This window comes from Tubulanus polymorphus, chromosome 2 (genome assembly GCF_964204645.1).
Source record: "Tubulanus polymorphus chromosome 2, tnTubPoly1.2, whole genome shotgun sequence".
Taxonomy (NCBI): domain Eukaryota; kingdom Metazoa; phylum Nemertea; class Palaeonemertea; order Tubulaniformes; family Tubulanidae; genus Tubulanus; species Tubulanus polymorphus.
In genome coordinates this window covers 2,610,712-2,634,167 of record NC_134026.1, presented here as the reverse complement: position 1 = coordinate 2,634,167, position 23,456 = coordinate 2,610,712, and the positions used below count along the sequence as shown (strand labels likewise).

The 23,456-nt window shown below is 38.6% G+C and overlaps 1 protein-coding gene across 4 annotated transcripts in view; it reads right to left on the bottom strand.

The window, feature by feature from the left end:
- The window catches only part of LOC141898456 (protein O-linked-mannose beta-1,2-N-acetylglucosaminyltransferase 1-like), a 51,179-nt gene that overhangs the window by 21,170 nt on the left and 6,553 nt on the right, over positions 1–23,456 (bottom strand). For 2 of the 4 annotated variants that reach the window (XM_074784344.1, XM_074784345.1), the window contains 2 exons: positions 9,954–10,086; positions 18–163 (listed from right to left, as the gene is read on the bottom strand). In XM_074784344.1, coding sequence (XP_074640445.1) covers positions 18–65 — 48 coding nt within the window. In that variant the 5' untranslated portion in view covers positions 66–163; positions 9,954–10,086. Of the gene's footprint in view, positions 1–17; positions 164–7,297; positions 7,501–9,953; positions 10,087–23,456 lie in introns of those variants that run through there. The other 2 variants (XM_074784347.1, XM_074784346.1) reach the window with 2 other exon arrangements.

Genomic DNA, 23,456 nt, shown 5'->3' with positions numbered 1-23,456 from the left:
AAAGATGTTATATATACCTGGCATATTTTTTTGATCACTCGTCGGTTTGTAAATTGTTCAATCATGATGTGTATGTAGTGTTGCGGGTGTGAGGTATGTTATCGGCCAACACGGATCTTTAGCCCTGCCATAGCTGCATATCAAATAGCGATCTTAATAGATTCTGTAATGAGAAAAGAATGTATATAAATTAATAATCATATTTCACATGATAAATCGCTTCAGCTCAAAGCAAAGGTTTTTCAATAACAGCCTCGTAACACATCGATCAATGTCGACCCCTTTTTAATGACTTGCCACGTTCGATTCGAATAAGAAATATTTATATGAATAGCTACAGAAATAGCTAAATTTTTTTTTAGATTGCGCAACGAAATCGAAATCGAGGGCTTTTTTAGTCTACGTTCTTGTAATATGTGATGGTGGAAATATCAATAAAAATCAAGCATATAGTTTACATCGCGTTTGTGGTTTCACTAAACACCAGTCGTCAGTAATCTATAGTTAATATCTGAATGATATTCTCCGCAACATCAGATTGCAGCAAATGAGTCGATTTTCACATCTTGATAATGCGTACATTTTTTAAGATAGTCCGCATTTTTGTTGTAGAATTAAAAAATGAACAATAATGTTGTTCACACTATGCTATTAATAGCGTTCTATTTTCAGTTCCAATTTAGAACGACCAAGCTTTACACTAGTGAAAAGTTGGTTCTGAATTTGTCAATTCCATTTATGAACAGACTAATTAAGACAGACCAAAGAGACTGATCCAGGTCCGTTCTGAATTTCAGAATGGACCACATTTCTGTGTGAATAGAAACTTTGCTGTCACATCACAGTGTTGAGTCTAGCTGGACCAGCTGACTTCAAAACATGTGTGAACGCACAGAATTTAGATTTGGTCCTTTCTTAATTGGTCCGATCAAGCATGGACTCTAATAATGTTTCAGAGTCGATGGTTCAAAGGACTGGGTCAAATTAGAATGGACCATGGATGTATAAACTAGTCAATAGCTCCATGAATGGACTAGTCAGCGATTATATGATCACAGCTACAAGAAGTCGAAGAGACCTGAACTACTCATCTTTAGGAAATGACGTCCACACAAATGGCCGAATATCAAAGTTAAATCAAAATGTCAGATTACAGATTGGAAATAATCGACATGTGTGAGTGAAATACGATTAGGAAGCGTGGTGTGATTCATTATCAGTGTTCAATAATTAATCATTAGTCTCTGTAGATCTGCACAACGCATTCGATATCGACAAAAATCAATACGTCTTTAAGTTGACGGATTTTTCTGCGTTTCGGATGAGAACTGTTTTCGCGCGCGCCGAGCTTCGACTTAATAACCATTGAACACCAACTAATCAGTACAACGAATGAAATAGAGGAAATCTTTCGCTGAGTAAACATTCAACTCGCTAATTACACATCGATGAATCTATCATCGGTTTCCACCAAAATTGATTTTTTTGGGGTATCGAAAGCCTTGCTACTTCAACAGCCACGATGTCATACACTTAATGCAGCACCCTATAAAATCCCAGCATATGCAGAACGGCGAATTTTTAAACATGTTCCATGACCAAAAATCTTTCTTTCGATGGAAATGATGTTTATGTATTGATCCGACGAAAGAAGAAATGATTTTTTCTCGCATTTACGCGGATGGATCAATGGAAGTTTTTAACGTATCCGCGAAAGATGTTGATGAAATTCGAACAGAGGATGAAACCCGGCTATCAGACGTTATTAGCCCATACAGAAACATCTAAAAGTGAAGCTAACGGCGTTCTAACGAGCTACTGGTTGTCATCTTTGCGTAGCTTATCCTTGCTAACACGGCCAATAATGAGCCCTTTATTCTTTTGTCATGGCTTCAGTAGCAAGTGCTTCTCGAAGCACGCGCGCCCTCAGCTGAAATTAGCCCGCGAAAAGTGTCATCGCTACTATATCGTACGACACGGCGTGCTTTCATACATTGACAGCAATTTACGACTAACGCGCAGAATTTTACGGCAAATCACCTCAGACGATAAAGTCTGAGTTTTACACCCAAAGCCAGTGGGTGGATAGATTTTTAAAAGCGTCATCGTCTGGTTGTTCGATATCGATAACAAATCACTTTACATTCGCCGAAGAAACTTCGTTCAATTATTTCCGTTCGGACTCGATATCACTTAAAATCTTATAAGCTCTAAGTGCCACCCGACTCTTGTCTTATCGCGATCTCATCTTCATCAAACAACCCAGATTTCATTACTAGATAATATGATATATGAATCGAAAGCGCCGAGCGCTAATTATCCTAATTGATTAATTACCTAATCTTCTTTTTCGCCGAAATAATCAAAGTTTGAGCGGAGGAACCCGAGGCAGGCAATTAGAAGCGTCAGTTCGCTAGCGTTTAGCTCGAGTCAACGCCACATTTATTATTTAATCTTTGACATGCGCGAAATGAATTGAATAATTGAATAGAATTTCGCTTGTTAAGACAGTAATATTTATGTGAAATATCGGCCACTGTTTGATAATTGAAGACAATGAGCAAAAGTCAGTGTAAGGATGTATAGAATTTCTGATGCGGGGGGGGGGGGTGGGCGGTGGCGAGGGGGAAGGGGGATGGGGTTAACACGGAATGAATTATATGGATAATAAAACCACATATGAATCACGAAACGTGTGGTCAATGTATGATCTCAACCAGTATACACACGTACAATTCAATTCAATTCAATTTTGAGATAAATAGGTAGGTGATCTTCGTAATGTGCTTTTATAAAAGCTATCAAATATCAACTGATGCTTGATGTACTAATTATGATATGCCATTGGGGCGCACCCCTCCCTGAATCGCATCCGTCCCTGGCCTCATGGGTGTATATACTTCTTGAAGAAGATCATACAACTTGCTTTACATGCACTATACAGGGATGGATGGAGGGGCTCATTTTGGAGAACTAACTAACCAAAATGGCACCATTATGTCCAAAAAGGCAATATTAGGCTCACTACCTTAATCAGAGGGGCTAATTTTGAAAAAAAGGCATTTCAATGTCCAAAATGGCCAAAGTAGAGAAGAAATGCACCAATTTGTTTAGTTGACAAAAATAAAATGGCATTAAAAGAATATTGATTGACTTGTACGATATTTTACCCCAAAAAAATTGTAAAAACCAGACTTGCATAAAATTTCAATATGGCAGCGTGTTTGTGAAGAGATGTTTCATATATATGAAATCAATGTTTCTCTGAAAACGAGACGAGTCTGCAGTCAGATATTCTATTGATATCAACTCATCGAGTGAAGTGTCTGAATGTCATGGGGATTTAAACGATTTAGTCACAAAATTATCAGCTATTTGATTATATAAATATCATCAGTGTTCGACACATCAGAGAAACTAAAAACCACTTTTAACTCTTTTTCGATACATCGCCCCTGATTATTAATAGTGGTTAGCTAATAGTAGAATTGAACCCACTTCGTGATACTAAATACATTCTAAAATATACAAATAAATACTTGAAATTCTTCAGTCCATGTTTAATTCATTTTTTTCTAAATTGTAAACGATGTATTCCATTTCACCATTTCATAATGGGTCGACTCAAATAAACGCATAAGGTAAGAAATTTCTTTCCCTGAGGATAATTCTGACTAACAGACACTTTACACAAATATTAGATGTTATATTTTCTAGTTATTCATCTTTTAGCATGCAACAGGCTAGATGTTCGCTTGCCACACCCAATAAAAGGCCATTAAGAAAATAATAGGGTTTGATGCTTTCAGAAAGCATTTCTGTTTTCTCTGCGTTGAGTCAAGAACTGCTGCCCTTAATGTCAAAAGTGACGAACTTCAAGAAATATTTCTATCAATACTTTTATACTAGTAATTTTAAAATCTAAATGAAATCGAACGTTTTCACGGTCAATAACTGGTTTTAAATGAAGTTAAAAAAAATACCTATAAAACATACAAATTTAGGTATTTTTCACTGATGATTCTGTAGGTTTGTAATGAAAGGCCTACGGCAGCAGCCACACCGCAATCACAGCAAAAACCAATCGACTGATCGAGAGACAATATTCCTGATATTACGGCATTGAATGGAACAAGATCAAGGAATGATTCATCTTAAGATATTCACAAAGTGACTGTCAATGAGGTGTAAGGCATTTAATTGCTGCATGTAATAAGCATGAGAAATGACCATGTGTATATATATGTACAGTACCGGTATTCAGTTTGTATGAATATTCCATCATTGATCACAGCATCTTCGCTATCTCCTCTTATCTATAGATTAAACACCCACGATCAAAGACATCAAAGAAAAATTAAATTCAGCGTTTAAAGAATCGTTAAATTAAGAATTGCGTAGATTTTTGCGGTTGTATTACTGCCGTATAATTGTTGAAATTCAAAACGGTAAATAAACTATTACTTTATAAACTACATCAAAATGGAACGGTACCAGAGAATACTCATATACATCCTCGAGTACCAGAGAATACTCTTAATACATATCCTCGTACACTTTACGATCAACTTCTTACCTTCGGTACGAACTCGACGAGATGCTTCCAACCTCACACACCGAAGGACAAAAATATAGTTGAACCCCAGAGGACGGCTTAAGGTGTTTTGAAGATTATTGGCATCCTATAACATCAGTGTCAAACGCGACAACGCCGACAATGCCCCGTGGTGTAGGCCGACCTTCTTTTAGGCTTTGTGTTAATTGAATTTTTCCATGGGTTAGTCACGCAAAACAAACTAATCTAAACTACAAACAGTTATTCAAACACAATTAAGATTATGCAGCCAAACAACAGACTCTGTGTATGCTAATTGGGTCACAAACAAGCAACCATCATCTATCTTCTATGAGGAGAGAATCCCACAATGATAATAAAAAGTCCGAAAATGAAACTTCGAGATAGTAGTTTATTTCAACGTTTCGACTATATCCTAATAGTCATCTTCAGGCATAATGAGATACTACAGAAATTATGAGATATATATACAATCCAGAGACAAAGAGACTAATTCAAGTAATCAGAGATGATACAAACTAAAGGAAAATTAACGTAGAAACAGTTACACGCTAAAATAGATTAAAGGGAAGCAAACTAAGGGGTGATTATAAACAACAATAGTGAGTATAAATATAAATGAAACTTAAAGTCAGTAGTAAAAAGGAAATAAACGTTGAAATAAACTACTATCTCGAAGTTTCATTTTCGGACTTTTTATTATCATTGTGGGATTCTCTCCTCATCGCGTCAACACGGATATAGTGTTCTACCAATCGTGATCTATCTTCTATATTTGCGCAAATTTTGCCGGTTTCACAACTAAAATGCCCCTAACACCACTAGAGTCAGCAAGAATTACCACCGATCAATTTCCTTTTAGAATTTTTAAACCCCCCAAAACATTTTCTGTTCTCAATTTCACTTACTGCCGGGTAATGGAAAAACGGAAATTTGATACTTACATTATTTAAAGAGTCAATTAGAAATTTCACTGGTAATTGCTAAAAGCATTGCTTCATTAGGTTTCTCTCATTCCGCGCTTGTAATTCGTGTTTCTAGGTAGAAATTTGAAATACTCGGTGAAAACTCTCCCCGATTAGAAATAGGTCGAGTGGTCATTTATTGGAAATGCAAAAACGGTGCACCTAATTAACTATTGAACTGGTCACAAATTTCACATGGACCTCTGTTAATCTCCCGTGAATGTGACATATGGCATTTACAAAGAGCACATTCTGATTTATATAAAGATATCTTATCAGACAAATATTTATTACTATAGCTCTTAGATCAGAGCAAATAAAACCAAGAAGAGCGCGGTATCTAATTAAATCTACCATAAAATCCTTTACATATAATAATGCAAATAGTAATTACACGATAACCTTCTAATCTTCTGCCCTGTTCGGTTAAGAAATCATTTATCAGCCACCAAAGATACTGGTGAAGTGTCCTATTTATTGAGAAACTATTCGCAAATATATGCGCAAGTCAAAACAAATATCAATTCATGCATAGGGCATGTGATAATCCTCACTCAAGAGAGATCCTAACTAGAATATGTCTGACATTTTAAAAAACCTGATATATGGTTCACAAGCCACGCAGACCTGCAGGCTAGTAATTAAGATATAGTTATGATTTTCAGTGAATAATTACCAGCAACTATTCACAGTAATAAATACATATCCCTGTTCACAATAACATGTACATTAGATCTTTCATATTACATGTACGACCGGCTTTTCAGTACGGTTTTCTGTATAGTTCGAAAAAAATGTATTCAAATTCAAAGCGTGTATGAAGCCTTTGAAGAAGAGACCGTATAAGAAAAACGACCATATGGGGTACAATATACATTCCTAGACTTGAGATTATTCATCATTGAACAAAACAAGAAATTTACTGAATTCAAAAATTAAGCATATAGAATTCTAATGAAATATTCAAAGCTTAGACGACGTTCATATCGAACATGACAACAAGATATCAAACAATCAGATTTCAGCTCATTTTTTCAATTTCTTCTCATTTTCCTCTTCAGCATCAAGTATCGGGTATATATACTGAATCTAGCAGTTTGAAAACAACGACGATTCAAATCTTATATTAGAACCGGAATTCATGACATGTCGATAGAAAACTAAATTTCATTCAGTAGAAATGTAAATATTTCATGCAGTTATCATCATCTGTAGACTAAAAATACATCGCATTCAAACGTTTCTCCTGCAGATTTTATATCCGTAGATAAGATATTATTGTGCTGAGTATCGCTGAAGGGAAAAAATGGCAACACACATCTGTCGACCGTTAGAAACAATAGACAAGATAGACACAACAAAAACTCAAACAGCTTATAAACATATTTACTATACATTTGTGCTCTGTAAAAAATCTTGTACGCTACTCATACTGCAGAAATCATGCTCAATATTTCTGAAGAAAAATTTTCGGGACATGTATAAGGCTAAACAAATTTATACCCCGTTTCTCCTTACTGCTGTGGCTAAAAGTTGACCCAGCCGGCCGCCTATCTACCCTGTACATTACTTTTACAAAATCATGATCAAATCGACGGAACAGGCAGTTTTAGAAATGAACTGATTACAAAAATCATTGCAGATTTAGTTTACAATTATAAGGATAATCAAGAGAAACAAGGTATTATTTTATTTTAGCCTAACAGAAAGAAATGGAAAGAAAACAATTTTTTGACTTGGTCATTTGCTGACATACCTGAAATAACCATACAGCGAGAACACGAATGATCGTAATCTAATCGTCGTAATCCAATCGTCTGAAGCCAGAAAAAATCCGGCGATGATTTCCACTTAGAGTAAACTACGGAGGAGTCGTCGTCGGGAGAGAGATGAGTTGTAGACACGCATACACCGCGAGCGAGAGACTACACAGTGAACTGAACGAGTGACTGCTGTTGTGTCATTGATTACACCGAGCAGCTACCAGCACCACCACCAGCAGCGTGCCGAGCAACGTCTACAACTAAATAGCCAATGACAGAACGATACAAACCAGATTGATATTGCCGAATCACACGAGAAACTCTCAACAACATTTTTTTTTGTCTTGGTCTCTCGTGAGCGAATAGTAAACCACACCAGAAAAAAGTAACATAAATCTTAGACCTACCCCCTTATCATCGTTTCACGAAACTAGGCCACCTCCATTTTTTAAAGTAAAAAAAAAAAGATGCGCTCAACTTCTTTTCGCATCATCTCGGGCGAAAAAAATTCTGACGGCAAACTTTTCCCCTCAACCGGAACAAAGAAGAGTAGAATAGCGTAATCTAATTCCAATACTGTAAATTGCATAAACGGAAAAAAGCCCAGGCGAGCTAAGTCCTGTCAGTCATGTTTATTTTTTGCAGGATTAGAAACGTCAATTGTCGGTAATGTCTTCGATCAATTCGATCATTCTGACCCGACGGATTAGTGACAATATCAGAGCACGCACTGCAATCTACTACATAGCACTTATCATTACCGTTTGCAAATTCCGACCAAGAAACTGTCGGTCTTAAACCACGAGAAGTTTCGCAAAAAAACAACAACGGATCATATTAGACCACCCACCCGTATTTCCACTGATGATCGGCAAACTTGATAAAATAATGACAAAAATATTGTTTATAACACGGCAGCAGGAAAATTATCTGTGGAGATAGTTATTATCATCGGTAACGCAGGGAAATGAAAGTCTGTTGCATCTCCTGAGGGGAGGGAGGCACGCGCGGGCGGGCGGGCGCGAGATGTATCGTGGTTTTACACCGCGCGAGCTCAATTTGTAAATTGAATCTGCGGATTATGCGGAGTCATGTACCGTGGTGAATCTCGGCGTGTCCGCGTTGGTTTCTTCGTCGATTTTTACCAACCATGAATCATCAGGTAAGCGATAAAGTCTTATCGCGTCAGTGTTTATGACAACGACTTCTGAGCAGCGCCGCGTTTATTTCAAGTAAAATTCGATAGAAATGATAAACTTTACAAATGTTGGTGGCAGCTGAGTTTCTAGTGCAACGCCTCTTCCAATAGGAAAGAAACCTTAAACCTGCTAATAGACTAATGTCTTGCAAGGGTGGTTCTAAGAAGATCGGAAGGCGGGGGACCAAAAAGAAAATGAAAAGACAGATAAAACAGATACGCTGAAGGCCGTACGCAAGTTAAACTAGATACAATTTCTGAGTTTCAAATTTACAGGTTGTGATGATCTCTGTCTGCACAAAAAGGGCAACTTCAATAGGAAGGCAGCAGCCAGGAGACTAAGCCAGCCTATCTTATGTAGTAAAACTAAAAACTATAGGTGGTGCTCAAGGTGTTGAGAGGATTTAGAAAATGATTTTATGAAAATGCAGTTTAAGAAACTTCAATTCTATCATGTTAGCACTTAAATGGCTGAAGCTTTTCTCTATTCGATTTTATCAATGATACTTTACTCTTTATTGTACAAGAAGCTGTCTCGATGATTCAAGTAATTACACTCTTTGTTTAATTGGTTCTCTCTCGGCCATTTAATTAGTTCCCGATAATTAAAACGTATCATCGTCAAAGCGATCGCACTAGTGATAATCGGTGTAGCTTTTCAAAACATTGTTACGATTCTTCCGATCATCAGGATTAGATGACATAGAAATAATATAAGATAAAAGAGGTTTTATCATTGGAATATAATATTTGATATAGATACTTGTAATAGGTTTGTGATTGGAGTTATTATTCACCTAGGTAAAGATTAGCCGAAAGTAAAACCATCCCGCGGCATTTCTATAATAATTCACGTTATACGCCGTGGATTAGCGTATAATCTGAAACTACCCTTTAGCAATATATGAAACTTCACCGACTTTGCTTTCAGAAATTAGTTTCGAAACAAGCAGTCGCGAGATGATGGAAAATTCTATTTCATTTATCAGACGAAAACTGCAAATGTCACTGTTTATGGATTCTGGACCCAGGTCTACAGTTCCAGTGAATAAGTTCTGATTCTGATGAATACCTTGCAATCATAAAAGTGTTTTTGAACCGGGGGGGCCAAATTTGGCCCATACCAGATGAGGCTCTTTCACATTGGTGCCAAATGGGCATGTGCTGTTTGACGTAAGCCAGCCTATCCATGGAGGCCTTGGAGTAATCATCAGATTAGCAAATTTTAGGGTCAAATTGTTCTGTGGAATGGTTTGGGACGATCGTTTTGAAAGCGTTTAGTAATTTTTTGAGTAATATATGTGTGAATGCACTCTCTAATTAAGCACAGGCCAAATATGATTCAAGTCTGGTTCCGGGCCAGTCAAACCCGGGTCAAATCCTTATCGCAGCTATATCTGACCAGGTGGTGTTAATCTGTCAACTATAATTCGTAGGTTAGTTATACATACTTTCCGACGACGCACTTATCACATAGCTGCAGAGTTGCAGCAAACAGCTCCCACGACGAAGACAAAATACATAAAAACGTCTGACCATATCGATTATTTCTTTACGTTCATTTCTGATCTGACCTGCTGATACCTGTAAATCGTGCAAACACATCAATGTCAACGGCTCCAATAAAAAGACCAATGTTCACCCCGGAGAATGCTGTGGAGAACTATTTAGAATACGGCCTCTCATCATTGTAAGATAGCAGCAGTTGATACCAACTGAATACGCCGTGAAAACATTTAATCGAAATGAATCCTGTTTACCCTTTGAAACCTGCGCAAAAACCTGATTAAATGAACGAAAAAGTTTAGTCCGCGTCAATTCAAGACAAAATTATGTCAGGGTTTGAAATACGCAGATTTTTAGCTAGGAGCACAGAGTCTGGGTTGAAAATTAGACCGGAGTATATATAAAGTATGAATAATGCTTATAATGAACTATATCAAATTATACAATATCAGCCACATAATAATTCAATACAGTTTGTGATTAACAATATTCATATTTTATATAAATACCAGTATAGGCCTATCTAATTTAATCACTTGCACTTGGCCTGAAGAGGGGCTGTTATGTAGCTGTTATTGCTTCTATGTATTTGCCTCATTTGATTAATGAAAGAACTTGAAAAGTGCTAACATCTAACAAAGCAATTTCCACTCGATCTGGTTGGAAATAGTCCTCTGAAAAGAAAATTCACCAAAATCATTTTCATCACAAAACAACACTACGAACGCCTATAAAAACATAACCAGCCTCTGCAGGAGGTAATAAATGGAATTTTATGAGCGCCGTTGTGTACTTATTCTTAGTAATAATAATAGAGGCATTCACTGTATGAACTGCAACAACAACGGATTATTGTCTTTCAATAAGAAGCTTAAGAAAGTTTTACTTCTCGCGAGTCACTCGGGTATATTTTAAGCTACTTCACCGACGATGTTTAATTATACGAGAATTTTCCGATAAAATTCGATAAACTGATACTCTTCAAGTGAATCCTCTCGAGGATGCTGTACGGTGATGACCACATCGTCGAACAATGATCATTGTTGAATCCTCGAAAAACTAAAATTCTCATCTGCAAAAACTAGGGACACTATAATCATAGAGTGTACACGTATCATATATAGTGACTCATCCCAAACCCTGATTTTTCCGTCAATTCTTATTTAGAATGTTCTAAATTTAGTCCTTTTCAATTAACTACGGCCAAGCATTTATATTAGAGAAAAGTCCTAAGGATGTAAGGGAGATGATGTACAGGGCTTCGCAAGTTCTGTTCATTATCGATGGTCAAACGTCTTTAAAAAAATCTTTTTATCAACTACAACCAGTAGTTAGCGGATGATAAAAAGAGAGTGATGAAAAATATGATAAAATGTTGCTATTGCTGATGATACGCGTGATGACAAAGGCCGCATAGAATGAACTCGTGGACAATATCAACACTTACGGGCAGTATGCACACCGGCAGATAATCACACATTGGACATTAATCATCGGAGTGAACGCAGACCTCGATTTTTATATAATTACTGCTAGATTATATTGAAATTTTCCGTCATAAGCTAGTGGGCCCTTCATGCCGATGATTACCTCTAACGTAGACATATACAATATCGATTAGTAAACATATTTGATATTTGAGCTGGAATAAGCTGCGGTCAATTTCGGCGATGATCAATCACCCGTTTTTTTATGCCGCAAAGACTTGTCGCGCGGGCGGGTTATACTCGGACAGGACCGACGACAGACACGCACTCACACCATCGCTTCCACTGAGGGGACTACGCCGTAATCCATCATAACGTCAGTCAAACCGAAGCTTATTAAAATCTCGTTGCTCCACACGGCCTCGAGATCGATCAATAATCCACGCTATTAGTACGAATATTAATAAGTAACGCATAAAATATCTGAAACGTAAATCAGCTTACGAGGTTTAGTATCGAGTCCTGCTACGATAATGAGTCACAATTTGACAACTTTAATCACGAGTAGACCTCATGCGAAATATACCGAATTGTCGTAAGTTTCAACAACCTCTCAACCAGTCGTCATTGTTCCAAAGATGACTTTTTTCCATGGAGAGTAATAATGTTCTAACCACTTGAGACAATCAGGCAAAATGTCAGCTCCTAACTCATCTACTATATAACGTAACCCTTACCTATCCTATTATAAAGCATAAACTCTCCCTAACCCTAAATCTATGTTGGGCTGGAACAACCGTTCACATCAGTGCCAAATGCCTGTTTAGACTGACCAAAAAATCAGACCAAGCCAGAACCACATTTTAGCACGACCTGATGCTACCAATTTGGCCAATCATCTCTGCGTGATCGCTGTTCTACTTTATTCTACACCAAACTCGTTCAAAACTTAGCAGATTGAGGAAAAAAGAAATCGACTCTCTCCTAAATTCAAAAACAATTGACATATGCCGGAAATGTGATGTCCCATTGAATTCTGTTCAATGTCCCAGGGTCATAGAAGTTAATTGCAATGCGAAATTGAAGAGCGCCAATTCATGTCAAATACAGTACTTCACAGGAAAATAAGTACCATCTATCACGACTAAAAGACAGCGAAAGATCGACCTATGAGACCGATAAACCCTCAAGTTCAATGAAATGTAATCAGAGTATGTATATATATCATGATTTGCACAGCTGTTTTTAAAGACAAAAATTCCCGGTCATGAACTGCCTATTTTTGACTGATTTTCTGCGTCAATTCCAGAGCCCTTAGCCTTAATTTATATAGGAAAAGCTGAAATAAATGAGATGCAAAAAATCAATTGCGCAAACAAATTACACAACGCACATTACAGTCTCAATCCGAAGACGCGCGCGATTCATCTTTTCGCGGTCGAAAATAGAAAACTCGGCAATAATTAACGCAAACATGTAAAAGTTTTGAGCGAAAGACAGGAAATTGCGAGCTCGGCGCAATTTTAATGACAGACATGACTCGATGATTAATTCAGTTCACAGAAAGTGCCACACGTTTACTCAGGTTTCACAAATGCAATCAGGGAATATCTTTTTCGTGTAAACAGATTGAATAGTTTTGGAGAGTTGAAGATATAGCAACTTTTCACTGTTTATAAGTTTTTACCACTGAATCATATTTTGAGTGAAAATATTCTAAAAACATCGAGTTGTTCTGGGCAAACTAGACTTGATTGGTCTCTTCTGGTGCGGTCATTTCGATCAGAAACGCTCTACCTATTGTGGAGAGCATAATCTGTAAACCTGATGGCGACTGGTAGAGGGCTGCTATTCCTTAACTAGAATCGGGCTTCAATCTTAGTCTAGCCATGATTCCACAAGCATGACAGGTTTTAGAAGACTTAGAGCAAAAACAGTGTCTCGTGAAAGCAGTTATCACAAATTCTTATTTCACAAAACAGATTTCTATCAAAATAGAGACCATTAATAGTTGATTGGCGAGCGCGTCTTATCGATAAGAGTATCGACGGTATAAGACAAGAGGGAATGTCAGTATTTTCTGGTACATTGCACATTGAGTACCTTCCAGGAGAATAACTGAAACAAGTCATAAAAGCAATCAGCCATCAAAGAGAACAGTTACAGCTATATTTATATAACAATTACACACATGTAGCTATACCTGTAGGACATACAGACTCAGCTCTTACGAATGTTACAGCAATATGAAACAAGACGCCCTCAGACTTTCTGTACCAATCAATTAGACAATCAATTTTATCATTTTGGTTGTTTGGGTTAATAGACCAGGCACAAAATTAACCCCAAAGAAAATATAAGCCACGATCACACAAGGCCCAGGCCACCGGGTGCGAAATGGGCCGTATTTTGCCCGTTTCCAGATTTGGCCCAACCGGAAAACGTCGGACCAGGCCTACCTACTCTCATTCTGACAAAACCTACCTACTCTCAATCTGACAAAACCTACCTACTCTCAATCTGACAAAACCTACCTACTCTCGATCTGACAAAACCTACCTACTCTCAATCTAACAAAACCTACCTACTCTCAATCTGACAAAACCTACCTACTCTCAATCTAACAAAACCTACCTACTCTCAATCTGACAAAACCTACCTACTCTCAATCTGACAAAAGAATCGACTCAACATACACTTCTTCCTAACTTTCAATACATTAAGTCCAATAACAACATTACTCCTAATTTCTAATAACTCCGCATACCTGAACTGATGAGAAAAAATTCCATCGCTAGAAATAACATCTACTAGCCGACTGCGGTGGAGGTACAGCGGCGGTATACCCGACAAAACATAAATCTCAATAGACAGAAGGTAAATTAACCTGTGATAGGGCCTATTGAACATCTGGAAATCAGACAAATCTATTCGATAAAATACTGACTGGTTCAATTACTCGGCCACGGGAAACTGAGAAAAACAGTTCAACAGAGTTTTAACATACGACTCTAATATAAGAAGAAGTTATGATTAATTCATCGATATACAGAATGTAAACTCCCCGGGTACAGATTGAAAACAAGTTTTATTTCGAATAATTTACAGATATCCAGGGTCACCGCTCGCTCGGTGAACTATTGGCCGCACTAGTTATCTAGGGATTCATCTTCGGTTCTATTCTTATTAATTTTGTATCCGAATACACACTTTATCCATCGCGTAGAGATTTGGGATTTCCAGTTGAATATCCGCAATTATATTTACATTATTTCCGACAAACTTGAACAAATATCCTCCGATTACTGGTAAGATTTGACTAAATATTATGACAAATGAACAGCACTATTCCCGTGTCGATAAGCAAGACAATGAAACCAACAAGATCATACAGAGGCAATTTGGCCCAGGTCTTAATGGCCCGAATCAGACCAAAGTCAAATTTGGCCCATGCCTGATTATAGAGCGTGTATAAGCCAAGCTCAGGTCGATTAAGATCCAATCAGACTCTGCGATTTCCTAATCGGGAACATTTTCGACATGAGTTGACTTAAGACCAAAATGGATTGTAAGGATAGAAGTTCTATTTCCTACGACTGATCTTAACATCGTAGCCAATCAGCGACTAGTATTGCGTCACATGACTTCGTGAGCGTTCAAAATGGCGACTGATTCAGTCGAATGTTCTTAAGAATGTGAGACCTTCGAGCAATCATCTCAACATGATTGCTCATAGGTGAGACAAACAAATCGGCAATCATCAGTCACATGTGCACTACCGATGTGCTTACGACAATCTAGTTGGGTTGGTTTTACACGTTTGTAACTCACTGGATACTAGACAACGTTGTGACCTCGATAAAGCGAGATGAGCCACTTCTGAACCCACAGGCAATGATTTGGCAATGATTTGACCGTGCTAAAATTTGGCAGTCCTGATCTGACATTTGATACGGGTCAGATAGGCATGGCCCATTTAGCACCAGTGTGAACTGTGGGTACACTCGTGAGCTCGTGGCTTTAAGTATTTGAAGCATATGATCATGGTCAGCTAGTGATTTGGTGCAATACAGTTTTTAAACTATATTCAGCAGACTTCGTGAATGGGAAAAATAGGTAAAAACAGAATGGAAATTTTTCATATAATTCATGTGAAAATGTGTGTAATAGCATCAGTGAGGATTCATATAACAGCGTAATAGAATTATCCATCATGATTCTCCCATGAGACGAGAGACTAAAACAAATAATTTTCTTGTCATTAAACGCCGCAATTATTGCCGTTATAACCAGACACACAGAGAATCATCCCTGAAAAACGATAAAATATAAGTTTCGAGTTTAAGCAAAAAAAAAATACGATATAATCGAGAAGAGACACAGAATCATAAATCTTAAATCTGTGCCGCCGATTCGAGAATCGTTCGGTTCAAAAAGAGATACATCGTTTAGAAATAAAGCATCAGAAAAAAAGATTGCTATTTATAAGTAAAATCCCACAGTTGATGATTCAATTATTTATTTTCTGACAGTTTCTGAGCTTTGACTAAACTCCATCATCGGTGAAACCAAAATGATTTCTATGTTTATAGGGATAGGACTTCTTTTTAACTTCTAATCCTTATGTCATTAACTCCACTAGTGTATATAAAACTGTAATAGGAGGGAAAAATATAAAAATGTTTTTCAACAGAAATGTTTCGTTAAAGCCAATCCTCATCAGGTGCGGCCCCTGGAATTAAATATCAGCCAAGTTTTGGATTTCATCTACGTATTTTTTATTTTTTTCTATCTGCCGGCAAGTATTCTAATATCAACTAGCGTTTTAGAAACGGTGTTTAATTAAATTCCCCACGCAAAATTAAAACAGTAAACAGGCTTTCACAGTATCTACGACGTAACCAATAGCAATCCGGCTTAAATCGAGTTTGATTTTTCATGAAAGTAAAGCAATAACTGGATTATACGTTTTACCATTAGAGGAAATGCTATTTGAACGAAAGCAGCCATGATTGACAGGCAGCTTAAGAAAGGATAAACTCGGCTTGTCGCCCAGCTGTGTGGCAGCTTTTAACCGTTTTTCTTCACGCATCGAACATAGCTGGAATTGGACGACTTCGATTAGCATTAAAAGACACAGAAATCTGTCAAGAATCGAAAGAGCTGGGATTCTGTAAGACAAAAGACACACTTCCACATTTCTCGCAAGGCACGTTCGCGCTATCAGTAGAGTTAGACCGTTCTGTACCTGGAACAGGCTGAATTGGTCAGCTCTAAACTAGAATGGGAAAATTTGGAACAGACTTGTCGCAAGCGTGAACACTTGGAACAGACTTGTCGCAAGCGTGAACACTTGGAACGGCATATTCAAACCGTTCTAAATAACATAGCATGAACGTGGCAGCTATAATCACAGTTTCACGATCACGACGATCACGACGATCACGACGATCATGACACGTAGCAATCGAGCACTTGACGTGCTGCTGCCTTATTGCAACACAGAGTAACATCTGACAAGGCTCATCAATCCAAATTTTGTTAATGCAGTAGAAATCCCGATATCTACGATTGGACAGTAGATTTTTTGTATGTCTCAGTAGTTAATGACCGACACGCCGCTTGCCACCGACGCGACGAGTACGTTCCCTACCTACTTATGTCCCTATACATCACATTTGATTAATACTAGCCAGTATTGGAGGGTGTATTGGAAAATTTTATGCATGCTGTTTCAGAGTTTGTCCATCCATGAGGTTTCGGGACACGGCTAATAACCACAATTCATGGACCGAGCCGCGATCAATCTTTGATCTATAACACGAGCGTCTCCTCCGGAGGAGACAGTAAATCAGCAACAGCGACAACATATACGCGCCGAACATATCAACCCTTAGAGCCCTGATCCAGTTCCTATAGCCGTAGTCAAACAAGCATTTTTGGCCCGCGCCAAATTTGGCCCAGAATAACTGTTCACACCGGTGCCAAATGGGCCCGAGTCAAATTTTAGCACCAGACAAATGATTGCATTTGAAATGCAACTGGTACCGGAAATGACTGACTTCGCTTCGTTTAAGCATTGTTTAGTATCGAGTCAATGGTTTACATCTGAACGCGCTCTCTAATTAGGCACGGGCCAAATTTGACTCGAGCCTAAGCCGTGCCAATTTGGCCCGCGCCAAATCTTCATCGTGTGATCGCGGCTTAGATACGGCCATAAGTTTCACCTGGGCCAAATCATCCGTGTGATCACCGCTAAACTTCTGTCCACTGCTGGAACTTATCTATCCAGGTATTTTGTCCAGATTCAACCTCAGTCCCGACTTAAGGCATCGTCGCTTTTTAGCGACACATTTCCGGCAGAGCCTTCAGCGACACACGAACAATCTGCTTAAAATAGAGAGAAAATTTCAGTAATAACTCATAGCAAAAAACGGTAGCGATTTCCCTGAAGCGAATGAACACACAAGACTCGGAAGAGAGATGCCAATCATCCGTCGTTTCTACTAACCCGGTAAATTTGGCAACGTAATTCCATCAATTTTAGTTCGTACGTTGAATTCAGTGGTAAATTACACGAGAGCCATTACGAACGATTTTCTCGTTTGTTGAATGGATCATCAAATCATCGAAATCGTATCCGGGTTTCATATCATAATGAAATTAATCAATTCATGTGTTCTCTTCTCGCTCGTTTATCGAAACGATGGCGAATTTTTCTAATCGGATATTTGATCGCACGACGAACACTGATCATATCATCGTTCGATTATGAGTTTACCATCGCTGACGAACTGAACATCGATCAAAAACCATCTACCAGAGAGGAAGAGGGAGAGGGAGAGGGAGAGGGAGAGGGAGAGGGAGAGGGAGAGGGAGAGGGAGAGGGAGAGGGAGAGGGAGAGGGAGAGGGAGAGGGGAGAGGGAGAGGAGAGGAGAGGGAGAGGGGAGAGGGAGAGGGAGAGGGAGAGGGAGAGGGAGAGGGAGAGGGAGAGGGAGAGGGAGAGGAGAGGGAGAGGGAGAGGGAGAGGGAGAGGGAGAGGGAGAGGGAGAGGGAGAGGGAGAGGGAGAGGGAGAGGGAGAGGGAGAGGGAGAGGGAGAGGGAGGAGGGAGAGAGAGGGAGGAGAGAGAGAGAGAGAGAGAGAGAGAGAGAGAGAGAGAGAGAGAGAGAGAGAGAGAGAGAGAGAGAGAGAGAGAGAGAGAGAGAGAGAGAGAGAGAGAGAGAGAGAGAGAGAGAGAGAGAGAGAGAGAGTGAAACGTGGTATGATATTGATAGTAGTTTTTGTCTAGTATAGTAACAGTGACCATTGATATTGAATTATATGGATAAGGTGTGGCAGTCCTGCAACATTGATTCACACCTTTTCATTTCGCAAAACGCTTTTGACCAACATCCGCCGTCTTTTACCGCGGTATCAAAGGCGACGAAGACTTATTACTTTTCGTGATAAGTGCTTTAAGCCTCACGCACACGACACACAGAAACACGGAATCAAACATTGTCTAGAAACACTTTCTCATTCCTCATTAAGCCAAATGCATACGACGCAGGGAAACACGGAAACAGGAGACGGAAACATGTTTCCGAGTGTTTCCCTGTATCGTGTCGTGTGCGTGTACGAGAACATAGTTTTGGTAACGATGTTTCCTAGATCAAACATGGTTGATTCCGTGCGTCTAATTATTCCGTGCAGGGAAACACGGAAACAGGAGACGGAAAATGTTTCCGAGTGTTTCCCTGTATCGTGCGTGTTTACAAGAAACAAGAAATGTGGGTTTAGGAAACAGCTTTTCTGAGATCCAAACATGTTAGTTTCCCTATGTCATGTACATTGGGCTTAGGGGCACATGGCACAGGGAAACATCTTTCTGTTCCCTGTTTCCATGCGTCGTGTGCCTTGGGCTTTTGCGTTTCAACTGCGTCAGAACTCGTGACTAGGAATGATTTTCGTGCCCGCAGGTGCAGCAAACCCGTAAGTGCCTAATTTTAAGACGCAAAAAATCATCGAAGTTCAACGACGTAGATAATTTTACAGCGATATATTACGCAAGCTTCGTCTAATGGCGCGTAGTTGATTATTTAACAGATTGGTGTTTAATTCGCTGCGAGGGTTCTCAGTCAATTGCCCCGGGACGACTCATTTAGAATTTCATCAGGTAAAACTTTAATTACGCGTTTCGCTGCGCGCGCGCGCGCCTCACGAAAACATCAATCCACGAGCTACAACAAATACGACAAACATCCGCATCATCCCTAGGAAATTTAACTTAATTGGTTTAATCAATACGAGGGATTAGATTTCAACGGATGTAAAGCTTTGCAGTCATCGTCGCAGACATTGAAGCCTTCTTAAACTAAAGACACCCGTATAGAGGAGATATAGAGGCTGAGTAACATCAACACCTACCGATAAACATGCAAGAAATAACCGGTGATCGCTCGAGCAATTCAACCCGGACACGGACCCAGCCTAACCAAACACGTCCGACCAGGCCAGTGTGAATGCTTGAGATTTTGATAAAATCCTGTCTCCTATCAAGACTGACAATTACGAGTTCATTTCTTAAACGGAATCATCATGGGAAAATTACAAATTCATCTTTGCATTGAAAATCATGAACTTTCGTGATGCATTTTCAGTGAATCACCCCGCGCAAAATTCATTTCGTTCATCTGTTAATGAATTAATTGGGCCCATGATAAATTACAAATTCTGATTCAGCGTCTGAAGACTATTTTACTGTTGGCTTGTTTAGACGGATGTAATGATTGTTTTGTTATTCCGGGTCGACCTCTCTGTATCCGAGAGTTTGAAGAGAAAAAAGAACTGCACATTCCCCGTTGAAATTAATCAGCCAGATTACTGTAATTTCATTTGTCAAAAACATGAAAAATCAAGTGAAGAGTTCTGTGAACAGTAGCCCCCATCGGTATACATTTCACTCACGGCACCATTTCATTATTTCACTAATGGCAGTTTTAGAAATGCAAATTCGGAGAAAATTGCTCGGAAGAGATGATAAAGTTTACGGCCTCGTGCTGACTGCGATTCCAACAAAATACAAATCGGCGTCCGCTGATGACAAAATGGCTTTTGATTTATCCATGTTCCGACGAAATACATACAACATCGACGAACATTAGAACGTAGTTATTAGCGACGTATACCAACAGCGAAAACTAATGCGCCGAATATGTTACCGTGGAAATTGTTATAACTGCGCGTGGTCTCCGGCTATTGACGCTTCATAACAGAATTGGCAGCAATTTTTCAAAATAACGCACAGATTTAGACAGAAAACGAACGCCGAGACAAATCTGTCTCATTTGTCACGACCGACCGAGAGAGAGCGAGAGTATTCAAATGTCTTATGTAAACTTGGGCGAATTTAATGAAAAGGTAATATACTCGGAGAGAGCGAGCGTCTCTATACCTGAACACATCATTAGGGAATGAATGATTATGTGTCATATACAAAAAGCTGCGGTTCTTTTTTCTCATGTATCAACTGCTGAAAATTTTACTTTTATCGCATTCGTTTTCACGATACTTTCAGAAGAAACAACACTGGAAAAACACCGGAACAGACACATGCACACTCTCAAATGATTGTTTCCATGGGGACATCTGTACTCTGATTATCTAGATGGAAGAAAACAGTTTCATTTTCCTACGGTTTGAGAATTATGACAAAAAGGTTTTATTCGTAACGAGATAATGTCAGTGAGTCAGAATGTGAAGACAAAGGTTGTCAGTTTTAGCTCAGGCGAAAGATGATATTGTCTCTTTCTAACCCACAGAGCGGCAACATAAGAAACGTAATTCACTTAACGCTTCGATATCAAAAACACATCAATTTAAAACAATACGCTCAGGTCTGGAGAAATATGAAACCTAAAAGGCAAAGATAGATCTCATGATACCATAGATATTAGACTTTTCAGAGATCAAATGATCAATTTTGTTCTAACAATCCTCATCGTTACTTTTCTCTGTCACAATTGAAAATGTTATATTATCACATTATACAAGCAATATTGTAACTTTCTATATAGAAGGGCATCCTCCTTCCACGTACAGCTCTTAGGGCTCCACGTGTCCTCCTCAAATATGTAAATTACAAATAATATGTAATTAATCATCAAGTATTTATACATACGTTTATATATTTGAGAAATAAATTCATTCCTTCATTCCTATTTTCATTCCTTCATTCATTCTTTCATTCGTTAATGAAGGTTATAAGTTTCGATGATTATATTTATTTTCGCCGCGCTAATCATCATTCTAACGTGGTTCCACTGCCGGGGAAATAATCATAGCATCGTGACAAAACTGATGGATATTACTGACAATAGTACTCGGATCAGAGGCCGTCCTCCTCTTCTCATCGTCGTTGTAGCTGAGATATATTCGACCGGCGATGCTAGAGAACTCATCTCACCGCACCACCACGGCCATCCATCAATAGATGTGTAGGCTGATTCCAATATTCAGCCAACCGCATGAGAAAAACAAGATAACTCTAAACGTTATAGTTGTATTCGAGGGACCATATTAACCAATCGGGTATAATAGAAAAACGTTCAATTCTCGCACTGAAGTTGTGTAAGATTCTATTTAGATTTGAGATGCATTTGTAATTCACAACATTTTGATTCACTACAGCTCACTAGTGAACATAGGTACCAGGTTCAAGACTCGGAAGGGCTATTGTTAGGATTGAAAGAATTATGGAACTATTTTCTTATTTTCAAAATGTTTTTTTGATTCTACTAGGGATATACCCTTAACTTCCCTAGCAAATTCCAGGCTATGGGCCAGTGTTCTATAACATCAAGGGCATATTTCATATAGTGGCTTTCCTTTAACTTTCATCCGTATTGTATCGATTTGTTCCTTAAAACGGGCTTCGGGTCTTGAATTTTATGAATGAAAATAATCCAAATAAATGAAATCTTTATGACCAAATCCATTAACAAGCGGTTAATCCCTAGATTATCACTAATGCACTTTCAATTCTAGTATAATCACTAATTCGCTCATTAAAAAGAGGCGAATGACTCGAATTCAGCCATTTACATCGCGACCATAATCACGAGCAATTAACAAGTAATGCAACTTTAATCACACAGTTATACAGTAAAGAGGTTTGTATCCCTATAGTGACATTAATACCGATGGTACACGGTATAACACTCACGGTTCATTCATAAACCTGTTCCAACGACGGAAAAAACCTGCGAAAAATTTCAATACATTCCGGATGAAGCAATATCCTTCAGGAGTGAGTGAGACTAATCAATCCGATATTCATACTGATTGACACCGACTCTGATCGTATCTAGTGTAATCTGGGTTAATTCTACAGCATCGAATTAATACGACCATCGCATACACCTGACTGAATGTCCTCCTCATCGGATTAACTACACCTTGGAGTAATCATTTCAAATGATTACTCCAAGACTACTCCGAACACGATGTGTCGATGAGAAACTAGTTTTGAGAAGATAGAAATATTGAATCAAGGCAAGTTCAGGTTTTAGGTCAGGCATAGGTCGGCCTTGCGACTGCTAGCAACTCGTTGCAACGCCATTCTCTGCGACCGCCAGTGACAATCATGTCGCAAAGGTCCATCAACAGAGACACCCTGTGCCTGACAGTGACGCCTCGCAAATGACAGCCCTGTCAGTCACAATAATCTATAGAGGATCCCACAATAATAACGAAAAAATAACTTAAGTCTGAAAATGTTTCCTTGAGCTCTTTATTCATTCAATGTTTGACTATATTCTCCAGGAATACTAATCAGTATTCCTGAAGATGACTATTAGAATTTATAGTCGAAACATCCAATAAATGAAGAAACTCAAGCAAATATTTTTGGATTGTACGTATATTATTTTTTCATTATCATTGTTGGATCTTCTATAGATTAGGCCCATCGTTATAACACGGATGATGTGTCTGATCAGTGGTTATCATGCCAGTCACAATAAGTCGCACATGTTCTTCT